Source organism: Mixophyes fleayi, chromosome 9 (assembly GCF_038048845.1).
Source record: "Mixophyes fleayi isolate aMixFle1 chromosome 9, aMixFle1.hap1, whole genome shotgun sequence".
NCBI classification, from domain to species: Eukaryota; Metazoa; Chordata; class Amphibia; order Anura; family Limnodynastidae; genus Mixophyes; species Mixophyes fleayi.
The window spans coordinates 72,260,180-72,280,410 of NC_134410.1; the positions used below are offsets into that span (position 1 = coordinate 72,260,180).

At 40.2% G+C, this 20,231-nt stretch overlaps 1 protein-coding gene across 1 annotated transcript; it reads right to left on the reverse strand.

Moving 5' to 3' along the window:
• Positions 1 to 1,914: 1,914 nt before the first annotated feature.
• YIPF6 (Yip1 domain family member 6) lies at positions 1,915 to 18,284 on the reverse strand. Its single transcript, XM_075184535.1, has 7 exons — positions 18,149 to 18,284; positions 16,749 to 16,877; positions 15,006 to 15,084; positions 11,923 to 11,965; positions 11,156 to 11,281; positions 6,157 to 6,314; positions 1,915 to 4,143 (listed from the first exon to the last, which is right to left on the reverse strand). Exons 1-7 carry the CDS (start codon positions 18,203 to 18,205, stop codon positions 4,016 to 4,018), a joined length of 720 nt encoding a protein of 239 aa, XP_075040636.1. The 5' UTR covers positions 18,206 to 18,284; the 3' UTR covers positions 1,915 to 4,015.
• Between the last annotated feature and the right edge of the window lie 1,947 nt (positions 18,285 to 20,231).

Genomic DNA, 20,231 nt, shown 5'->3' on the forward strand with positions numbered 1-20,231 from the left:
TTTCGTTACTTTAGATGTTCAATTCATTAACCTGTTGCTACCGTTACAAATCAAATTTAAAAAATAAAATAGCACTGTGTGTGAGCAGTAGTGCCAGCGAGTTGTTTCATTACAGGTTTACTAGTTATTAATGCTTTGGGTTTTTTTCCCCCAATAACAAGTTTGCTTTATCCCAAAAACATGGTTTACTGCTAAAAAAAAATAAAAAAAATGCATAAATCTTTATAACAAGATTTAAGGAATAAAAAAACAAAACCATTAAAAAAACCCAAGGGAGGAAAATCTCAATAATGAGCAGTTACTAGCAACAACCAACCAGATAAGGGTGTTCTGTAGTATGTCTACAGTGGTCTAACAAAAGATGATATAGCGGATTACCCCACAATGTTGTATTCTTTATTATAGGACTGTTTTTTCAGTAGTAATGCAATTAAGAAAGATGCATGTGAAAACAGACATTTTTCATGAATGTTTTGCAAAACGGACCAAAACTGCAGCCCAAGTCTGAGAGGCGTTCCCCTCAACCTGCCATCCCCACTTGTCCACCGGGCAGACAACAAAAAAAGAACAAACACACAACAAAAACTACCTGTATGGGGGCAGCGGCACCTGGCACCATCCTCCCTTCGCAATGACTGTTAGGCGTGACGTCATCACATCTGACATCTGCAGAGAGGAGCCTGGACTTGAAGAAAAGATGAAAGAAGAAAAAGAGAAGACAGGAGAAGGCCAAGTGAAAGGTAAGTAAAGGTACAGAGGGACAGCACTGGGATGAAATGCAGTGTAATAAAATGGAAAACTGTGAAGAGGCACAGTATGATGGTGAAGGGACATAAATATTTATTACATTATATTGACCCAACTACGTGGAACTACTTATACCCCATTAATACTGCACCAAAATCCTAGGTTTTTGCCGGGGCGAGCTCAAACGACCCGGGTCTTGGTGCAGTATGAATGGTAGAAGTCAAAAATCCCGGGTCTAAAAACCCAGGTCTTCAACCCGGGATTTATCGAGGGGTAATTCCCGGGTCGGACCCGGGTTGCCTGCACTATGAATGGTGCAACCCGGGTTTTTTCAACCCCGGTTGCACAGAAAATAAGCCGATTGGCTGTCTGCCTGTCTCTGGAGGATGATGTCATCGGTAGGAGCCCGTGGAAGATTCGATAAGGAGTTTAGGAGAAATGGTGGATGGTGAAGTGCAGATCAAGCTGAAGCAGAATCGGAGTTTGTTGGAGAAAATTGCTTTTAACACACTAGTAAACATGAACTCTGGGCTACACAAAAGTGAGTCGTCGGCCATGATGAAAAGTAATGTGGAAAACAATCACCACCCACTTTTGCATCATCTTTATGCGTCAAAAAACCAGTCACCTTTCAATGACATCACCATTTTTCAGCCAATGAAAACTGCTCTGGTGATGACTCCCACAAATTGCCAGGGCACAGACTTGTGCAGTATGAATGGGGTCAACCCGGGAAATTTCCGGGTCCGAGGTGCAGTATGAATGGTGTTTCTGAGCTGGGACGCTCCGAGCCCCGGCAAACACCCGGCTTGAAAAATCCGGGATATTGCCGGGGCGGTAGTATGAAAGCGGTATTAGTAATTATTTTCGCTTAGGGATGGCTTGAAAATATTATAGAGAGCCTAAAGGTGCCTCGAACTAAGAGCGTGGGGACCACTGGTCTAGGGCCATTATGTTTATATACCAGCCAGGTCTCCACTTTAATATTCTACCACCACGCAGCTTGCATGGCCAACAGACATTTTACCCTTATTATGAATAGGTAAACAGATATTTAACATTACTAAAGTCTACTCATACTAGTGCTTAAATATGGATCCTCTAGCATCTATACGTGTTCCACCAAACAAATGTATTGTTGAAGGAAAAAGACACAATCATATTTAAAAAAAAAAAAAGTTTAATAAATTAAAAAATATAGATTGCATTTCAAACTTTCATTTAAAACAAATCATGTATTTAAAGAAATTCACAGCTGACCCCTCCAAATGCACTAACTATCAAGAAAGAGAGACGCACAGTAGTGTTTTAATATAGTCATTAACCCCTGTACATATGGATAAACAATGCATAGGACTGTTTGTAGCATATGTACTGTACACTTAATTTGTAAATATCCCCCTTGCATATAACTCAATATGCCTGTTAAGCAAATATATATCGACTTTAAATATATATCAGCAATACATTCAAAGAGCAGTACTGCCCTCTACAGGGTGTATGAACAATTTGATGCACATTGGAATTTATTTTTTAAATAGGAAGGCCTCACTCTGTACGTTTTCCCCCAGCCACCTCCTTTGATTGCTACCAAAGACACTACAACATTAATCGTCATCTTGTACGCACTTTTGAACCCTCAATGAGTTTAAGGTAATGAGATTATGACATTAAAAAGCTATGCAATGCCACGTGTGTCAGATTTAAAGTAAAGGTTGAACAAGCTGCAGATATGGATTCTGGGGGTTTGGACATCTGCGCTTGTTCATGTCATTTATATATGTTTTTTTGGTTGCTGCCTTGTGGATTTTTACAAAGGTTCCAGGCCTGTGGGTGCTAGTTTTTGGTAGGGTGTTTCCGTGGCGCAAACATTATATGGTAAGTTGTAGGTGCGGTGGAAAAACGGGGTATACATTTAGTTAGTCTTACATTGGCTGTTCTTTCTCGTGCTGTTTCTTTCTGGTTGCTGTTAGATGTTTGCTCAACTGCAGCTCATAGGAACCAACAGCATCAACACACACTTATATATATACACACACACACACACACACACACACACACACACACACACACACACCAAAGAGCTGCTTGCAAATAGAGCTAAAACCCGCAAACAAGAGCTATAGAAGCAAGAGCTATAAACACCAGGCTAAGACCCACTGGACCAAGCCAACCAAGAGCTAGAATTACTCAACAGAGAAACTTTGGGCTAAAGAGCAAATACATACAGAGCTATATTCACTCAGCAAAAAGAGCTACAAACTAGGAAGCTAAAGGGCTATAAACCCAGAGCTATAATCACTAAGCGGAAGAGCAATAGACCCCCCAAAAAAACAAGAGCGCTATACTCTTAAAACACAAAAGAGCTACAACTCATACCCACAGAAGAGCTACACTACCTGTACGCACCTATTGCCTCTAAATCCGCCACCTACAGAACCTACTCTCTCACCCCACTCCTTCTTTCCCACACAACACAAGACCTCCAGCAGCAGCACAACCCACACAACTAACAGCAACCAGAAAGAAATAGAAACAGCATGAGAAACACAACCAAGGTAAGACTAACTGAACATATACTCCCTCTTCCCACCGCACCTACAACTTACCACACACAAAGTTGTGCCACGGAAACACCCTACCATGAACAAGTTGCAAAGTCTGTTGGCAGTGACGTTTAAAGACAAGAATTGTTTTACCACCACATATTTGTGGTACCTGTGTTCGGCTGCAGGTGGACAGGTGCACATTACTAGAATTGGTTATAACCAGCTGTATTGCTTATGCAAAACAAAAACCTAAACATTTGTGCAATCATTAAAAAGCATCATTTTGAATTACATCCCCAACATTGCTTTGGCCGGGGTCATAGAAATGTGTTTAAGACACAAAACAATGACTCAGGTCTAAGCCAGGCTGTTACGATCAGTAGTGAAATGCAATTTTTCATTACATCCCTTATGTAAATTTCCAGTACTGAAGGAATACTCTAGTTGCAGCAGACTTGGAACCTACCGAACAATGGTTTACCACCACCTAGAGTACTACAAATGCAGTCTAGGAGGAAAAGAAAAAAAAACAATATATATAGATTTGTATTTAGTGCAGGCTATATACAAAATGAAATACACAGCAATGTGTCCACATGTAACTTCCTTTTAAGTTTTTAGTCATTTAGGCACAAGTGTCATGTGATCTTCCACACTGCTGGTTCTCATCTTCCAAGCTTAAGTCCTTTTGTAATTACAGAACATGAGCAATTCAAGAACTAAGGAGACGATGAGTGGTTGAAGGTAAGGATCATCCAACTGATGACAAAATAGAACAGAAATATGGGATAGACAGCCAAGGCTCTGCGGTTCGGCGGCTGACTGTCTGCTAGAAAGGCAGTTGAGGCTGCAAAAGAAAAATCTCAAGTCAAACAATAGTATTTTCTTCCTTTAATTCTGTATCATCAGACAATACAGATAAAGTATGCAGTTCAAAATATTACAAATGTTTGAAATACTAAAAGGCACATGTGAATTTTTCCAATTTAGACATATAGATTTATAAACTCTTAGAACTAAATATGGCTCTACCCAAATGAGCTCACTCTCTGTTTCATGTAATTGTATGTAATTTGTTGCATCATGATCCTTCAATGTAATTCACTTTGTAATATGTCAACACTTTATTTATAAAGAGTAATAACCATTTCCATATTCCCTTGTAATCCTTTCAAGGATTTTAGTGGCACTGCAAATTTCAGGACAGCACATATTCTAACCTCTCTATGTTTGCTCACTTGAGATGTCATTATGGATCCTAATAGTGGGGCTCCAGGGTACAAGGGAGACTTCAGTACAAACATCTAGTGTAAAATGCTGGCAGGTCAGTTTCGAGCAGAGCTTTTGCAGAATCTCTCTTTGAACAATATCTTACTTGGCAGGTAATTATCTGGGCCTTATGTCTGCATCAGATCTGGTGTAAAGAAGAAATAACTTTCAATGTCTGTGTACATGTTTGCGGTAGCAATAACCGTGTGAATGTAGCGGGGGAGCAGGAAACATGGATTTCCTTAAATATATTATTTACAACTTTAAACTATATTAACTACACAAAATAAGATTTATTCCTATTTGCTGTTGGTTTACATTGTGCTCTTTTACATTCCAGGTAAATTGTTATAACTGTTTTCCTACCTGAATTTACAAAGCTACATTTAAAGAGGTTGTCCAGAAAGAAAAATAGTTATTGGTTTTCACTTTTTTAAAGCTGCTCAGTGAGGAGCATAGATCATTCCTGCAGTTATATGAATAAAAAAAAAAGGGCAGTTTGAGAGGGAGCTCTCCCACGCCTTTATTAACCTTTCCTAACCTGTGCCCCACGTGTCACCCTCATATCACATGTGTGCAGCCCCTTGCCTCTACAAGCCAGTTAGGTGAAATATAGTGGCATGCAAAAGGAGGGTCCTCCAGCCTTACACTGCAGGGGCACATTTGTAAATGTAAAAATGATGGGAAAGCAGTCTGACTGGTAACAGAAAAATTTAAAAAAATTAAATTGGCATCGAGAGATTGGTACAGTTTGAAGGGATTGGGTAAAGCGTTCTAGACAACATGGGGGTGCTATGTAGATTGCAAACCAGCACATTAAATTACACACCAGAATGGAGCTATGGGAATAAACAAAGCCCTAACATGCCCTTCTACCACCCAGCAGCTTGACCGACAGCCCATAATTGCTGACGATAGGTGCAACTTCCATGAAATGCAGGATCCACGTAATTTAGCCGAGAAGAGCTATAAATGCAGTTTTGCAGTTGTATTTAGAACCCATTTAAGGAATATAAAATTTAGCTTCTAATTCTGACTCAGGACTACATGCATGGAGAGAATCTGCTCTTCTTTACTGTAGTTTCATTTTGCTTTTATGACATAGTTGTTGAGAACTGCTGCACTAGGTCAAATACAAGTTGTCGGTGCAACTAACAGGTGGATGAATAAGGAGATTAGTCCTGTAGCGAGTTACTACTGTACAACCAGCAGCACTCCAGCTTCTATAATTCATAAAACTTCTATCATACTTTCCATAATCTTCCTGAATGATAAAGATGATACTGTGAGGATAGGAAAAGTGCTGAAGACTTGTGCATCATCATCATCATAGTGACCTGTGTTTAAAGGGACAGTCCTGTCTTTTGGTTATATGTATTCAAAAACTAAAATATTAGGTAGTGTCTTCTAATCGATATTAGATTAATAAAATATGAAGTGAATGTTAAAAAAGCTGTAAATCTTCTGTTTGTTTTTATAGTGTTCACTTTTTGTGTAAAATATGTGTATTGTACATATCTGCCTCTAGAGTATGAAATAGCTGTACATAGTTGCTGCAGGGTATTAAATATAAATGATTTGATGACTTTACCAAAAGTAGACCAGGCAAACATTGCAGTCACTATGACCAGTCGCAGGATGAAAGTCGTCGTGGTTATTGTGGCCATCAGAAGGAGCCTGCACATCAGCATAGCCAAGGTGAGAGGCAGTATGCAATATCCAAGCACACACAGACTTTGGAAGAAAGAGCTGCAAGAGACATAATAAACCACTTAGACAGTAGCAAGTCACAGTCAGTGTGCTGTTTTATGCACCACAACATCACTATTCTTCTCTAGCCATCCTTATATTTTCTGTAAGCAGTGCTACAAAAATCTCCCGGAGAAATGTATGAAATACGCATGTGAATGGAAACATTACTCATTAGAGAAAGCTTTACAACTCTTTTTTTCAAACTGAACTGCTACATCAGCTAAAATCTCCAGCTCACAAACAGATTAGGAACAATTTACATGTGTTTATTTTTCACCAGAAACTAATAACTTCCAAATCAATCTTATTTTAGGGATAAGAATCAAATATGGAGGGGGTTTCAAAATAGTTAGAGTTCTTTTGTTTTGTTTCTTAATTGTGCAAAGAGGATTTCTGTACATACTGTATGTTAAACAGTCCCTTTTAAGCACTGCCATTGCCCTTGTGTTCCCAGTTACAAACTCAGTGTGTGTGCTATAAACTCCCATCCACACTTCTATATGCACCTCTTCCCTTCCATGCTGAAGGTAGAGGAAGATTGTGTTCTTACTAGACATTTGTTTAGAAGGACTAAAGATAGGAAATGAGAAGGGGGGGGGAGGGGGAGTAGAAGGGTTCACTAAGAGCAGCTTGATGTGCAAACAAATACACTGACATTTACTTTTATGCTAAGAAACCCACAAATACGCTTAGTTTGGGTTAACTCCTCCTTAAACTAAACTATAGAACTAAGCACATTTCTTCCAAATTGAGCATCCAAGGTGTATAGAACATCCAAATGATAATGACTTGAGAAAACATAAACAGGTGCCCATTCAGGTACTTACAGGGGTGTGCAACTGAAACCTGAGCCTGGCTTGCCTCAGATGTTGCCACTGCTCGAGTTGAATTGACCCTGAGGAACTCTGGCACCCTAGAGCTATTAATCTTGTAGGCCTGTTGAATAGATTCCCTGATCCAATTTGAAACAAGTCTGCTTAGAGGGAGCACGCCCTCTTCTGAACCTAGAGTCCTTCTGTTCTATCTATCCCACTAGATCTTGTGAATACAAGTTTCCCTTATTTTCATATTTTGGCTGTGGATAAAAGGATGGCAGCACTACCTTCTGATTAATTTGGAATCTAGATACCCCCCCACCCCTCCCAAGTAGATAAATGTATATAGAAAATTCCTATTCTGGAGGAAGTCCAGGATCTGTGGAATGGTGATTGTAACTGGATTCAATCTGGAGCCATAACAGGAGACAGACTTCTTCCAGATCCTGTAATAAATATCTGAAGAACTGTTCTTTCTTGACTATCCCGACACCCATTTTGTCTGCTCGTTCTGCTCAAACTCTACACCATCAAAGCCAGCTTCTCTGGATCTGGATGGAGAAATGGACCCTGGCACAATCTGGCTGAACATGCCACAGCTGTTCTCTGAACATTTCCCAGGATACTAAAAACCATGGCCAAGGCCAGAATAGAAGAATTGCTATCGCTTCTGATGTTCCTTTTAGATCTTTCTTAGCATGCGAGTGATCGGTGCAAAACAAGAGAAGCCATACCCCATCTGGAATGTGCATGGAATTTTGCATTTCTTCTTATCACCATGATGTCCACTTGTGGGAGGCCATACCTTTCCACTAACAGCTGGAACACCTGCTGGTGGAGAAACCACTCTCCTGAATCTGTTTTCGGCTGAGGTAGTCTGCTAAATCGTTCTATTAGTTGTTGAAAGTGTCATCCGATTCTTTTCTGCCTATGAAATGACCCTTGTCACTTCCATCATCAAGGCTTGACTATTGGAACCCCCTTACAGATTTATGAAGACTACCACTGTTCTTGTGTCTATACAATTCTGAGATAGTTTCCCTTCAGATGAGCGTGAAAGTGTTTAACAGCTTTCCCTCCTGCTTTCAATTTCAAGATGTTTGCATGAAAACTTGTCTAAATTTGAAACCACTTGTTTTTGAAAAGGAGATCCCCAGCCTGTAAGACGCATCTGTTGTTAAATTCATACACTCTAGCTGTAGCAGTGATATTCCTTATGCTCTTAAATTTGGACTTAGCCACCATCTAAATGACTGTCTAGTGGTTCTTGAAAGGATAATGACCTGGTTTAGAGAAACAGTCCAGTACTCCATTGTTTTATGAGCATCAACAGGAGATCTTGGGTATGCCATATTGGACATGGGATTATCCCTATGTTGGATGAGAACACCCCCATCAAAGGGCAGCAAGTGAACTGAAAGTTTTGGCCCAGTGCACAAAATCTGAGAAACTTCCTGTGATTAAGTCACAGAGATATGAAAATAAGCATCCTGAAGCTCTATGGATGTTTGAAAATCTCATTCGACTATGGAAGCAAGGAGGGAATTCAGACTCCATAAGGAAAGGTCAGATAGACACAAAACTTATTGAGTCTTTTCAAATACATGATTATGTGAAAGTATCCTGAAGCCTGTCTGACCAGGAAAAACCTTTGCCTCCTTGACTTGCTGGAACAAGAGAAATTGCATGATATCAAATCAATGTTTGCAGGCTTGTAGGTCTACTAATTCCCCCCTGTTAGATTGCGCAAAACAGGTTTGTTTCGGGGTATCAATTAAATTTCACACCTTTTTTAGGTTTTTTTTTTTTACTATATTGAGCACCCACTAATATGTGATGGAGTGGGAATATATGTCTATATGTCCACAAAACGTGGGTAATCTGCCCCCGCTGGTATTACTGGGGGCTCATTCTGGTAATAGTCATTGCTGAGCTTTTGCTCTTGAAGACATATTCTGTTTGCCATAATGTCTCCATGGCATATAACTACGCATATCTCTAAAGGGCTGATGAGCCAAAGAAGAGGACTTACACTTTCTATCTAGACCTAGCCCCAGTGCATCTCTGTAGTGTCCATTTCATCTCCAATGAGCAGAGATTCTGCAAACGGAAGGCTGGTCAGACTATTTTTTTAATTGATTGTCTGCTGATCAAGGGCACAGTCATAGGGCTCTTTAAGCCGCCTGAGGCCATTATCCTGGCTGTAAAAGCAATGGTATCCAGAGATGCTTCAAATAAGTATTCTATTTCCTTTTGCATAATAGCAATGATTTTCAACATATGTTGTCTACCCGTTTTCTCTCGGACATCTGTATAAAGTGTCTTTCCCCATATCCTAAGCGCATACGCCACTCAGGCCATAGCAACTCCAGACTTCAGCGCAGATTCAGAGGAAACAAAAAGAGACTTCTTAAAACAACTTTCCAGGCTCCAATCCATGGGAAGACCCCCATCCTCAATTGTAATTTTAGTTCTAGAAGACAGGCTTGCCGATGAAATGGAAAAACTATCTTTTTTATTACATTGCTCAAAGAGGAATTGTTGGAAGGCTGCTTTAGATCCATACCCATTGATCTATAAATAGGTTTCCAAACTTTCCACCTTTTCCAGATTAAACATTCTGGGTGACTGGTTAATGTCTCCAGACTGTTTACTAGATGATTCCTTCAAAACTGCAGGGGAATCACCATGGCTTCCAAATCTGTGACTGTATGAGACCTTGGCCTTTTTAACTCCTGCAGGGCACACAAATCTTATTTAGTGACTAATGCCTCTCTCATCCTTATATTGTTCTGGTGGCTACTTCTTCCATTGTGCCCGCAAATGACATGCAGCACAACACATTCCTTCCACTCATGTCATTAAAGGCTTATCATAGACATAATAATCATCATCAGCTATTTATATATCGAAACTAATTCTGCAGCACTGTACAGAGAACTCACTCACATCAGTCCCTGCCCCATTGGGGCTTACAGTCTAAATTCCCTAACATACACAAAGACTAGGGTTAATTTGATAGCAGCCAATTAACCTACGAGTATGTTTTTGGAGTGTGGGAGGAAACCCACGCAAACACGGGGAGAACATATAAACTACACGCAGATAAGGCCATGGTCGGGAATCGAACTCATGGCAGAAGTGCTAACCACTAAGCCAATGTGCTGCTTCACATACTCTTTGTATCTCGCCGTCTTCTTTTTTTTACTAGAGTAATGAAGAGAACTAAATTACTAAACGAACTACAGAAAATATACACACAGCACCCCTATACTTAGGGGCTTACCTACTGTGGATTCTCTTTCTCGCTGTCTGGGCTTCATCCGTTAACCGCGTGTAGGAGATTCAGTTTACAAAATGTTTTCCTTCTGCAGGAAAAGCTCGAAGGAGCTCTGTGCAGATACACAGCCTGGCCCTCCATCTTTGAGCCCTTTGACCTCTAAAGTGATTCTTGTACATGGCGCCAAGTTCAAAAGTACTGCATGAGCACCATGTGTGTCGCTGGGATACCCATGGAAGGCCCCCTATTTACTGAAAATAAACACTGTCTGTGCCAGAGACAGAAAAAGGCACAGGGCAATCTGGCAAAAGAAGCTACCCATAGTTATGGCTGGAGTCCAAATGAAAAATAAACATTATTAATGGGTTAAATATTTGTAAAATCATACCCCCCCCCTTCATATTAATCAAGGGACCCTCAATGCCTACAGCATCAATTAGTAAACTGAATATAGATATTTATATTTACTGTGGTATAACCATAGCACTCAAAAAAAGTAGCAAAGTGATGTTTACGGATTTCAAATCAATATTTCTACTTACTAGTTTTCTTTAATTGGGCCAATTATTAACAAAATAATTCTATTTTGTTCTCGTGGTGTGAAGAGATATCATGCTACTGTGGTTTGCCATAGAACATGTTTAATGTTTTGCATATATGGAAGTTCATTAAAATTTGCCACACCTTGATACACTTATTTTATCACTGAATGAGAAGTGATAAGAAGGTTAAAAATTACTTACATGGTTCCCCCCAGAAGCTTGGAGTTCAGTGTGATGACCACAGCTCCAAACCAGATAATTACAAATACTTCAGCAAATTGGGGTCCTACATCATCTTTGCTGTTCTTGTAACCACCCTGTAGCATCCTTGAAGTATATATTTTAAAAAAAAAAAGTTAACAGATGAAAATACAAATGTCTACATTTTCAGCCTCTAAGCATCTGCAAGGGAGTCATCCAAACAGTTCTATAGGCCAATGAGTGAGATGAGCTGACTGCTCATCTGACATCAGCCATACCACAGTGGTTCCCAACTCTAGCCCTCAAGACCCCTGAACATTCCAGGCTTTAAGGATGCCCATGCTTTAGCACAGGTGAGTTAATAAAAATGACTGAGGCTATTTAAGCATGATATCCTTAAAACCAGACTATGAATCCCTCCCCAGAGGGATTCAAGAGATAAGCAACATCTTGTTAAAGAATATATACATGCTCTAAAATATAGAGCAGACGGTATACTAGCCAGGTTTAGCCAAATATATATATATTATGTATAATTTCAGATATATTATAGAAATCCACATTACATGGTCTTTGGCGGACATAAATGACCAAATCGAGGGCAACTTCTTCTCACAGAAAGATTAAGCTACTGTAACAGTTTGGGCTGATTACATTACTGCAAGTGAATCGCAGTGTAGGAAATATAGCGGCTAAAGCTAAATTTATGCACAGAGTCATCATACATCCAGGGGAATAGAATACAATAAATAAAAAAACGTACTTACAATGCGAGTGAGACACAGAGCACAAGAGGGCCCCATAAATCCCCTATAAAAAAAAAAAAAAAACAGATCACCGCAATTTTAGAATTAAAGAGAAAGTTGTTAGGTAACAGCAGCAATATTATTCTAGTCATTTCTGTTGACTCTCTTTTGCTTTGGCAGTGTGTGAAGATTAAAGCTAGGTACACACTGGAGCGTTTTCTTCCAATAATAGGGCAAATCAGTCGTATTGTTTAATATTTTCAGGCCAATCCATTTAACGATCATGTAGTGTGTATAATTGTCTGATCGATCCACAACCAATTGCCGATAGCTCCTCGAGCTGCGAATCCTTTGGGGGCGTGTGTATGTTAATTTCTGATGCCTCTACCAGTCCCACGTGGTGTGGTGTCCGCACGTCACTCATGTTGTAATTAGGTGCTTCTAGCGGTAAAGCAATAGCAGGTGTCTGTTGCATTAATGCGCATAGCATGTCAGCCAGTTTAATTATAAACCTTTGTCAGTGCAGTCTTATAAAAAACGTTTTATTTATATGTGTATTGCTTATGTCTGCCTCCTTAATTATAGCTATGTGTCACTTGATTGTACACTCAATACACAAATAAAAAGGTTAAATATGTGTATTACATTCGTATGTCTGCATAATTAAACACAGTGAGCAGAAAAAGAGCGGATGCTTGTCGTTCTTCAAAAGTATCCATATTAGTAAAAATATTTTTTTTGTGCGGTTGAGAACGAATGTACACTGTACACGTGCTAGCGAATGTATGAAGACGACGTGTTACCTTCGCTTGTTTATGAGGTTTGGAGTGGCTACTATTAAACATGCTCTGCCCCTTATTTAAATTTCTTGGGGATATCGTTACATAGTCGTTTAAGTGTGTAAAATATTTCTAATCTTCGCTCGCGACAATATGGCGGTGGTGAAGAGTCGCTTCCCAGACGGCCGGTCTTTTGTTAATAGTCTAAAACGTGACTAGTGTATAAGCATTAATCGTCTGAGTGATCGGACCTTCGGTTGAAGGGAAAGTTGTTGTCGAAAACACGACGGTCGGAAAATTCTTCAGTGTGCACCCCTAGCCTAATCATTCAAGGCTGCACTTAAACAATAATGAAAAAACAATGTTCTAGAATTAACCAAATGCAATTAAAAACATGGATCCATCACTCTCTAATTTGGTTGTATGCTTAAACTTTGCCCAGCACCATTTCAATGGAAATGTGGAGAAACGATTTGATCTGGTGTCTCTTCCCTGCATACAGAAATTTAAAACTAGCTTTGAAAGGTAAAGTATTAATAAACAAATACCTTATTTATTTACTAAATTAATATAATTCCACGTGTTAAAAAAAAAAAAAAAAAAAAAAAAATATTTTTTTTATTGGAAACCACATTCATGGAGCAATAAAAAACACAGCAGCATCAAACCTGCAGACTAAGAGGTGTTCAATCTGTACTAACCTTAGACTAAAACATATCTTCAATGGAAAACAAATAATTAAAAAAAAAAAAAATATATATGAATATAACATATGCGACATGTAGTTGTATGCTACATATGTAAATATGTCTTTACAATGCTGGCCAATTTAAAAAAACAAAAACAACCAAATTTGGTGTGATTGTAAAGGAACCAATAGTCCTTCTTCTACTGCTCCTCCCTAGGATATTTAAACACCTTCTTTTGACTTGTTCAGACTGTTGATTACTGACCTTCTCTGTCCCCTCACTAATGGGCCATTGGCCGCTGGGACTCCCGGGTTGGGTCTCAGTTAGTCATTCTTCCCATTCCACTAAACCTCGTACCCCATCCCATCCTTCTATAATTAGACAAAACACCTCACACTCCTAAACACTTGTTTGAGATATTTCCACACATTTCAGGCCAGTTAACTATCATCATCATCATCATCTATTTATATAGCGCCACTAATTCCGCAGCACTGTACAGAGAACTCACTCACATCAGTCCCTGCCCCATTGGAGCTTACAGTCTAAATTCCCTAACACACACACAAGGGTCAATTTGATAGCAGCCAATTAAAGTACCAGTATGTTTTCGGAGCGTGGGAGAAAACCGGAGCACCCAGAGGAAACCCACGCAAACAAGGGGAGAACATACAAACTCCACACATATAAGGCCATGGTCGGGAATCGAACTCATGATCCCAGTGCTGCCCATAACTATGGGTGTAACCTGTTCGTTTCTTTATTTACTTTTGTATTATGGCTCTGGCTGTTACACCACCTCCATTGGATCCGATTTCATTTACCCTGCCCTTTATTTGGCTTGTGCTTTATTCATGTATAATGTGTGTTGGTGTTTTATAGATAATGTTCTTAAAAAAAAACCAAAAAACAATGTATTCATAACAGCAGCTCAAAAAAGGGTACTAGGTCTCATGTTTGAAATCTTGAAATGTACAAATGAATGTAATATGATGTGCTACCGTATAGTTACCATGTTTCCTTTCTGTAAGTTTCTGAACTTTCCCTGAAGTTTCCCTATTTTTCCTTAGATATAAGTCTTCTACATGAGCTACTAAAACTATGGCAAAACAAACAAGTAAAAATAGAAAACAACATTTCAAATGTATATTAAATCCGCTAGACATGAAAAGTTGGCTGTATTTGTCAATTATTAAAGGCCATTATTTCCTTTCTGGGAGGGGATAAGCTATGAGCTACATCATGTTGGAGTGAGCTAAATGTGGGGAAATAAAACATATCAATTCCATATTTAAATGCATTTTTTTTCATTGATGTTCATTGTTCCCACGTTTAACCCAAATAAATAAAGACTTATTTATCAAAATATGTCAACAAATTACAGTTCTCTAACAAGAACAATGTAGAAGTTACTTTGGTAACTAAAGTATTGAAATTTGTTCAGGTCATGACAGTATAAAAAAAAATAAAAAATAGAAAAAAAACAAACAAAACTGTCAGTAGTTAACAGGTTACAACTAAATAAATTCAATCACTAAGTCTATGAAGCCCCCACAAATCCCCTGCTAGTATAACAAATGCTGGAACAGAGTAAAGTTATCTTTGTAAAAGCAGAGCTCTACTTCTATATACTCACAGTCTCTGAGAAGTGTAGTGCTCTTTTTAGGGTACATTACATGAAAAAACTTTTTCCCGACAGCTTTCAAGTCCCGCATCTGAAATGGGGACGATAAATCAAATGTAATGAATCCATATGGCATAGGAAACATTATATTTTAAGTTAAGTAAATTGAGCATGCAAAATGTATTGGAAGAAAGAGAAAAGTAGGTAGAAAGGTAATTTGTATAAAATTATCAACCATAACGTATAGTTACAAAGAATAAACGATCAAATAATACTATTAACAAAGCACGGAGGGATCTATTTATTAAAGTGCGAACAGCTACTAAAACAGAGGGGGGAAAAAACAGTTTTCTCTGTAAAGTGGCCATTGCACAATCTATGAAGATTTCTCCTGCCATAACCCATTTAACATTTCTCAACATAGTCCCCACAGATTAATATGAGGACTGCAGAGTTATGCAATTCATAAAGCTTTGAAAAGCTCTACTTTTCTCAGGATGGCGTTACCTTTCATTTTCTATGGAATCCAGCTGAAGTCTCTACTGCTTCCTTCGCTGGATCCCTCACCCGTGGAAGTGGTATGCCTCCCTATATTCACCGTCATGGTTGGTAATTGGTAAATAGTAAAGAGTTTGTACTGGAGGAGGGGGGGAACTTTGGTGAGGCTCCTAGAACAGCCCTGGCAAAGTGAATTACAGTGGTGCTTCATTATGCACTGTGATTTTCAGTGATGCATAATGATTGTCACCACACTGTTTAACACATAGACACTTGAATGCCCAATGAGCACAACAGCCAGCTCACAAAGCTTGAATAATATTTTCAATACATGCCAAGTACAAACATCATAGTAAAAAGTACAAACATCATAGTAAAAAGTATTTCAAGGAGTTGTCCACTTCTTGAACACGCCCATTAATATATACTGCACCAACATGTATTATAAAAACAGATTCCCCACAAAACCACATTTCGCAGTTTTGTGATATCAGGATACCATCCTCTCCACGGCTCCCACCGCTGTAGCACTCAATTCTTCCAGTACTTTCAATAGAGCTCTATTAAAGTGAATGGACTGTAATACCTAGGTGTGAGCACAGTGAAAATGAGTGGATCATAAACACAACTGGCAACATGCTTCATGTAATGAACCTTGTATTTGCTACACAAGAGAGATGGAAACCCATGCTTCAAAAAGACTAGTGTATGATTCAATAAATTCCTAAAACAACTATGCCTGTTTACAGTGTAGGATAAATTTGGCCAAGGGCCCAGTGATGCAGCCTCCCGGGCTCCCATTCTGCATTTAAAAGAGCAGAGTGGAGGCCTGCTCTGATCACGAGTGGGTCTGATGGATGCATGCTAAAGCTCCAAAAAGAGAAAGAGGGTTGATTGCCTGGCCACCTCAGCAGAGAGACTTTTAGCTGCCTCACCCCATGTAGAGGCGGTAGTTCTATCACTACCTGTTTACCAAGTTTGGTAAATGTATTAAAGTCTTCTAAAAACTTTGCCAGCCTGTCAATGTAGCTAAGCAAATTGAACACAAATATACCTTAGGCGGTACAGTAACTAGTAAATGTTGAGCAACACAACACTGAAGACAGTATGTAGCATACACATATTAGTTTTAAAACAGATTTAGTGACGTTCATTTAATGGTAGCATTAGGTGGGAAACTGTGTGAAAGAACAATTTGAAATTTCTGATGGTAACATTACACAGAATTTTCTTATGCTACATGTTTATCTCACATACAATGGTGTCCCTGACGGGTTCATCCAGTGTAGAAAAATCATCTTCCTGTGACTGTGAGGCCATAGGCACGGTGATCTCGCCCTCCACAGGAATATCACCGGATATGGACACATCTGATAATCCTGCAAACTGGAAAATAACAAATTGTTGATATTATGAAGTCTTAAAATTTCTGAAGCTATATCTACATAATGGAGGCTGCCATCTTTTTTTCAAGTGCCCTTAACAAAACAGTAAATGTGTATACATATAATCAGTTGTCTCTTCTTTCCTTGTAGGTCATAGTGACCATGAGACTCCATTTCTCCTTCAAGCTGTTGGAATGGAATCACATTATAAGGTAGTATCTCAGTAATACTTACACACACACGCACGACAATTGCCCTACACACGTCAATTGCCCTACGCACACGCACGCCAACTGCACCAACACATGCGCACGCACGGCAATTCCCTTACACACACGCACGCCAACTGCCCTACACACACACACACGCACACCAAATGCCCTACACACACGCCAAATGCCTGACACACACACACGAATGCACGCCAATAGCCCTACACACACGCACGCACACCAATAGCCCTACACACAGACAAATGCACGCCAAATGCCCTACACACACGCCAATTGCCCTACACACACGCCAATTGCCCTACACACACACACGCACGCCAATTGCCCTACACACACACGCACGCCAATTGCCCTACACACACACACGCACGCACGCCAATTGCCCTACACACACGCAAAAAGTCATGCATGCATATTGCCCTAACCAAACATGCGCGTGCGCCAATTGCCCTACACACACGCAAACAGTCATGCATGCATATTGCCCTACCCACACACGCGCGCGCGCCAATTGCCCTACACACACGCACGCCAATTGCCCTACACACACGCACGCCAATTGCCCTACACACACGCACGCCAATTGCCCTACACACACGCACGCCAATTGCCCTACACACACGCACGCCAATTGCCCTACACACACGCAAACAGTCATGCATATTGCCCTACCCACACAGGCGCGCGCCAATTGCCCTACACGTCTGCCACTATTGCTACATTGGCCCAACACCTCTCCACCCTACAGATGACAATCACTATTAAGCTCTCCCTGAAGAAATCAATGACACAAGTGTACGTCTTCTCCACCAGACAGGGTTTATTGCTATATTTACCCGTCAGCAGCAGTGTGAACCCTTCTGATCCTCATTGTCTAGAAAGAGCCTATTATTGCATGTAGCTGCAGTGACAGAACTGTTTCCGCATCTTTGACTCATGTCACTCACTGTGTCAGTGAGCATCACAACCGCCTCCTAAATGTGGCTATTCCTGCAATAAGCCCACCTCTGTCTGCATGCCAACAGTGTCAAAGGCTCACCAGCTGTTTACTGCCGCTGTCCTGCCTCTCATCCTTCTCCGCCATGTTTTCCTCCATCTCTTCTCAGCTGTAGCTACGTGGAGTCGGATCTCAATGCGTCATCATCTCACTGCCCAAGTCAGCTTCCGCTATGGCGCTAAAGTAATACATCAACAACCTGGCGTCCTGACCGCTATGGTAACAAACTGCGCATGCGCAATGTCCTAACCGGTTTGTGTCCGGTTGTCACGTATCGTTTATTCTAAGTTATATTATGTGCAGGGAACATTATCCCCATTATCCAATGCAGGGGCTAAATATTATGTCCTAATCTTCAGGCGTGCCTTTCCTCCTGTTGTGCAAATATAGGTCCTAACACTTACCTAATACTACACTATCTGCTCTACAACACCAGGAGACACACGGTACTTAATCTTTCTCTACCAGTTATCATAAATCCTGCTTTGTTAAGAATCAGTCTTCCAGGGATCTCGATGTCCCAATCCCCAGTCATTGACTGCTCTACTGTTGTAGCTGTAATGAATAGGACTTGTTTCTATTAGCACTGTATAACACAGTTTTTGATGTGGTTTTTGTTTCATAAATTATCCCTTGGACTGTATTTTTTGCCACATTCGCTACATGAACATGTAGCTACTTCCTACTGTTACATTGGTATAAATTTTTTCCAAACTCTTTATTGTATAATATACAAAGGAAAATCAACAATAGAAGCATTAAACCAGGGGTGTCCAACCTTTTAGCTTCCCTGGGCCACATTGGAAGACGACAAGTTGGTTTGGGCCGCACATAAGATACACTAACAATAACGATGGCTGATCACCCAAAAATCCATAGAAAACATAGTTAACATATATATATATATGAGAAAAAAAGTGATATATATATATATATATATATATATATATATATCACTTTTTTTTCAAATCCCCCTATACTTACCTTTCAATCACCCTGTCTAAAAAATCCTCTCTAGTTGTTATACTATAATCAATTTTTGTATTGTTTTGATGCAATATCAATAAAGTGCATTTAAGCCAGGCATTGTATATCAGGGTGCCCTGACCAGGCCTGCGGTACCGGACATATACACCACTGTGACCCCAAATTGTGACCTGTTTTGCTAATTACACCACTGTTAGTTAAGGGATAACAACTTATAATGGGCCAAAGAGAATAATATATAATGCCCCATTAGTATTACAAGTAGAAGTATGTAGCAGGGAGATAAGGTCCATGATGCTCCAGGACCAGGTGACTTTTTCTCACTTGTCAGCGTCCCTTGAAATAGTAAAAAAAATCCCCCTTAACTTACCTTTTAATCGGCTTGTTCTCCTGTAATCTTCTCTTCTTTTCTCCAATTCTGTGCTGCTGATTGTTCTTCTCGCGCGGGTGACTCTTCTATGCTGCGCTCCGCAATGGATGTTGGGCGTGATCACATCACGCCCGACATTAACTGCGAGCACCGCATGGAGGAGGAGACAAGGGAGGGAGCCGGAGTACCAGCTGACGTGACCACGTGACCGCAAGGTAAGTATTTTCTTTTCTTTTTTTTGCATGATTTTTTTTTTCCATTAACAGCGCTGCCCCCTTTCCACAACCAAAACTCCTTCTGGGCCACATTTAGAGGCGTGCTGGGCCGCATGCGGCCCACGGGCCGCGGGTTGGACAACACATAGACGATGAAATGCCATCAACGTCATCTGCCAAGGGTGATGCCCAATCTTCAACACCTGTGGCTGCGAGGAAAAAGCTCAGTTTTCCTAAAAGACCCGCTGGCGGGGATGCTGAGAACATCTGGTCCGGACTGAAGGACCTGCCATCCATTGCAGACATGTCTACTGTCGCTGCATTGGATGCTGTCACAATTGAAAAAATGGTGGAGGATTACTTTGCTGACACCATCCAAGTAGACATGTCAGACAGTCCATATTCTTACTGGCCGGAAAAAAAGCCAGTTTGGAAGCCCCTGTACAAACTGGCTCTATTTTACCTGAGTTGTCCCCCCTCCAGTGTGTACTCGGAAAGAGTTTTTAGTGCAGCGGGAAACCTGGTCAGTGAGCGGCGAAGGAGGTTGCTTCCG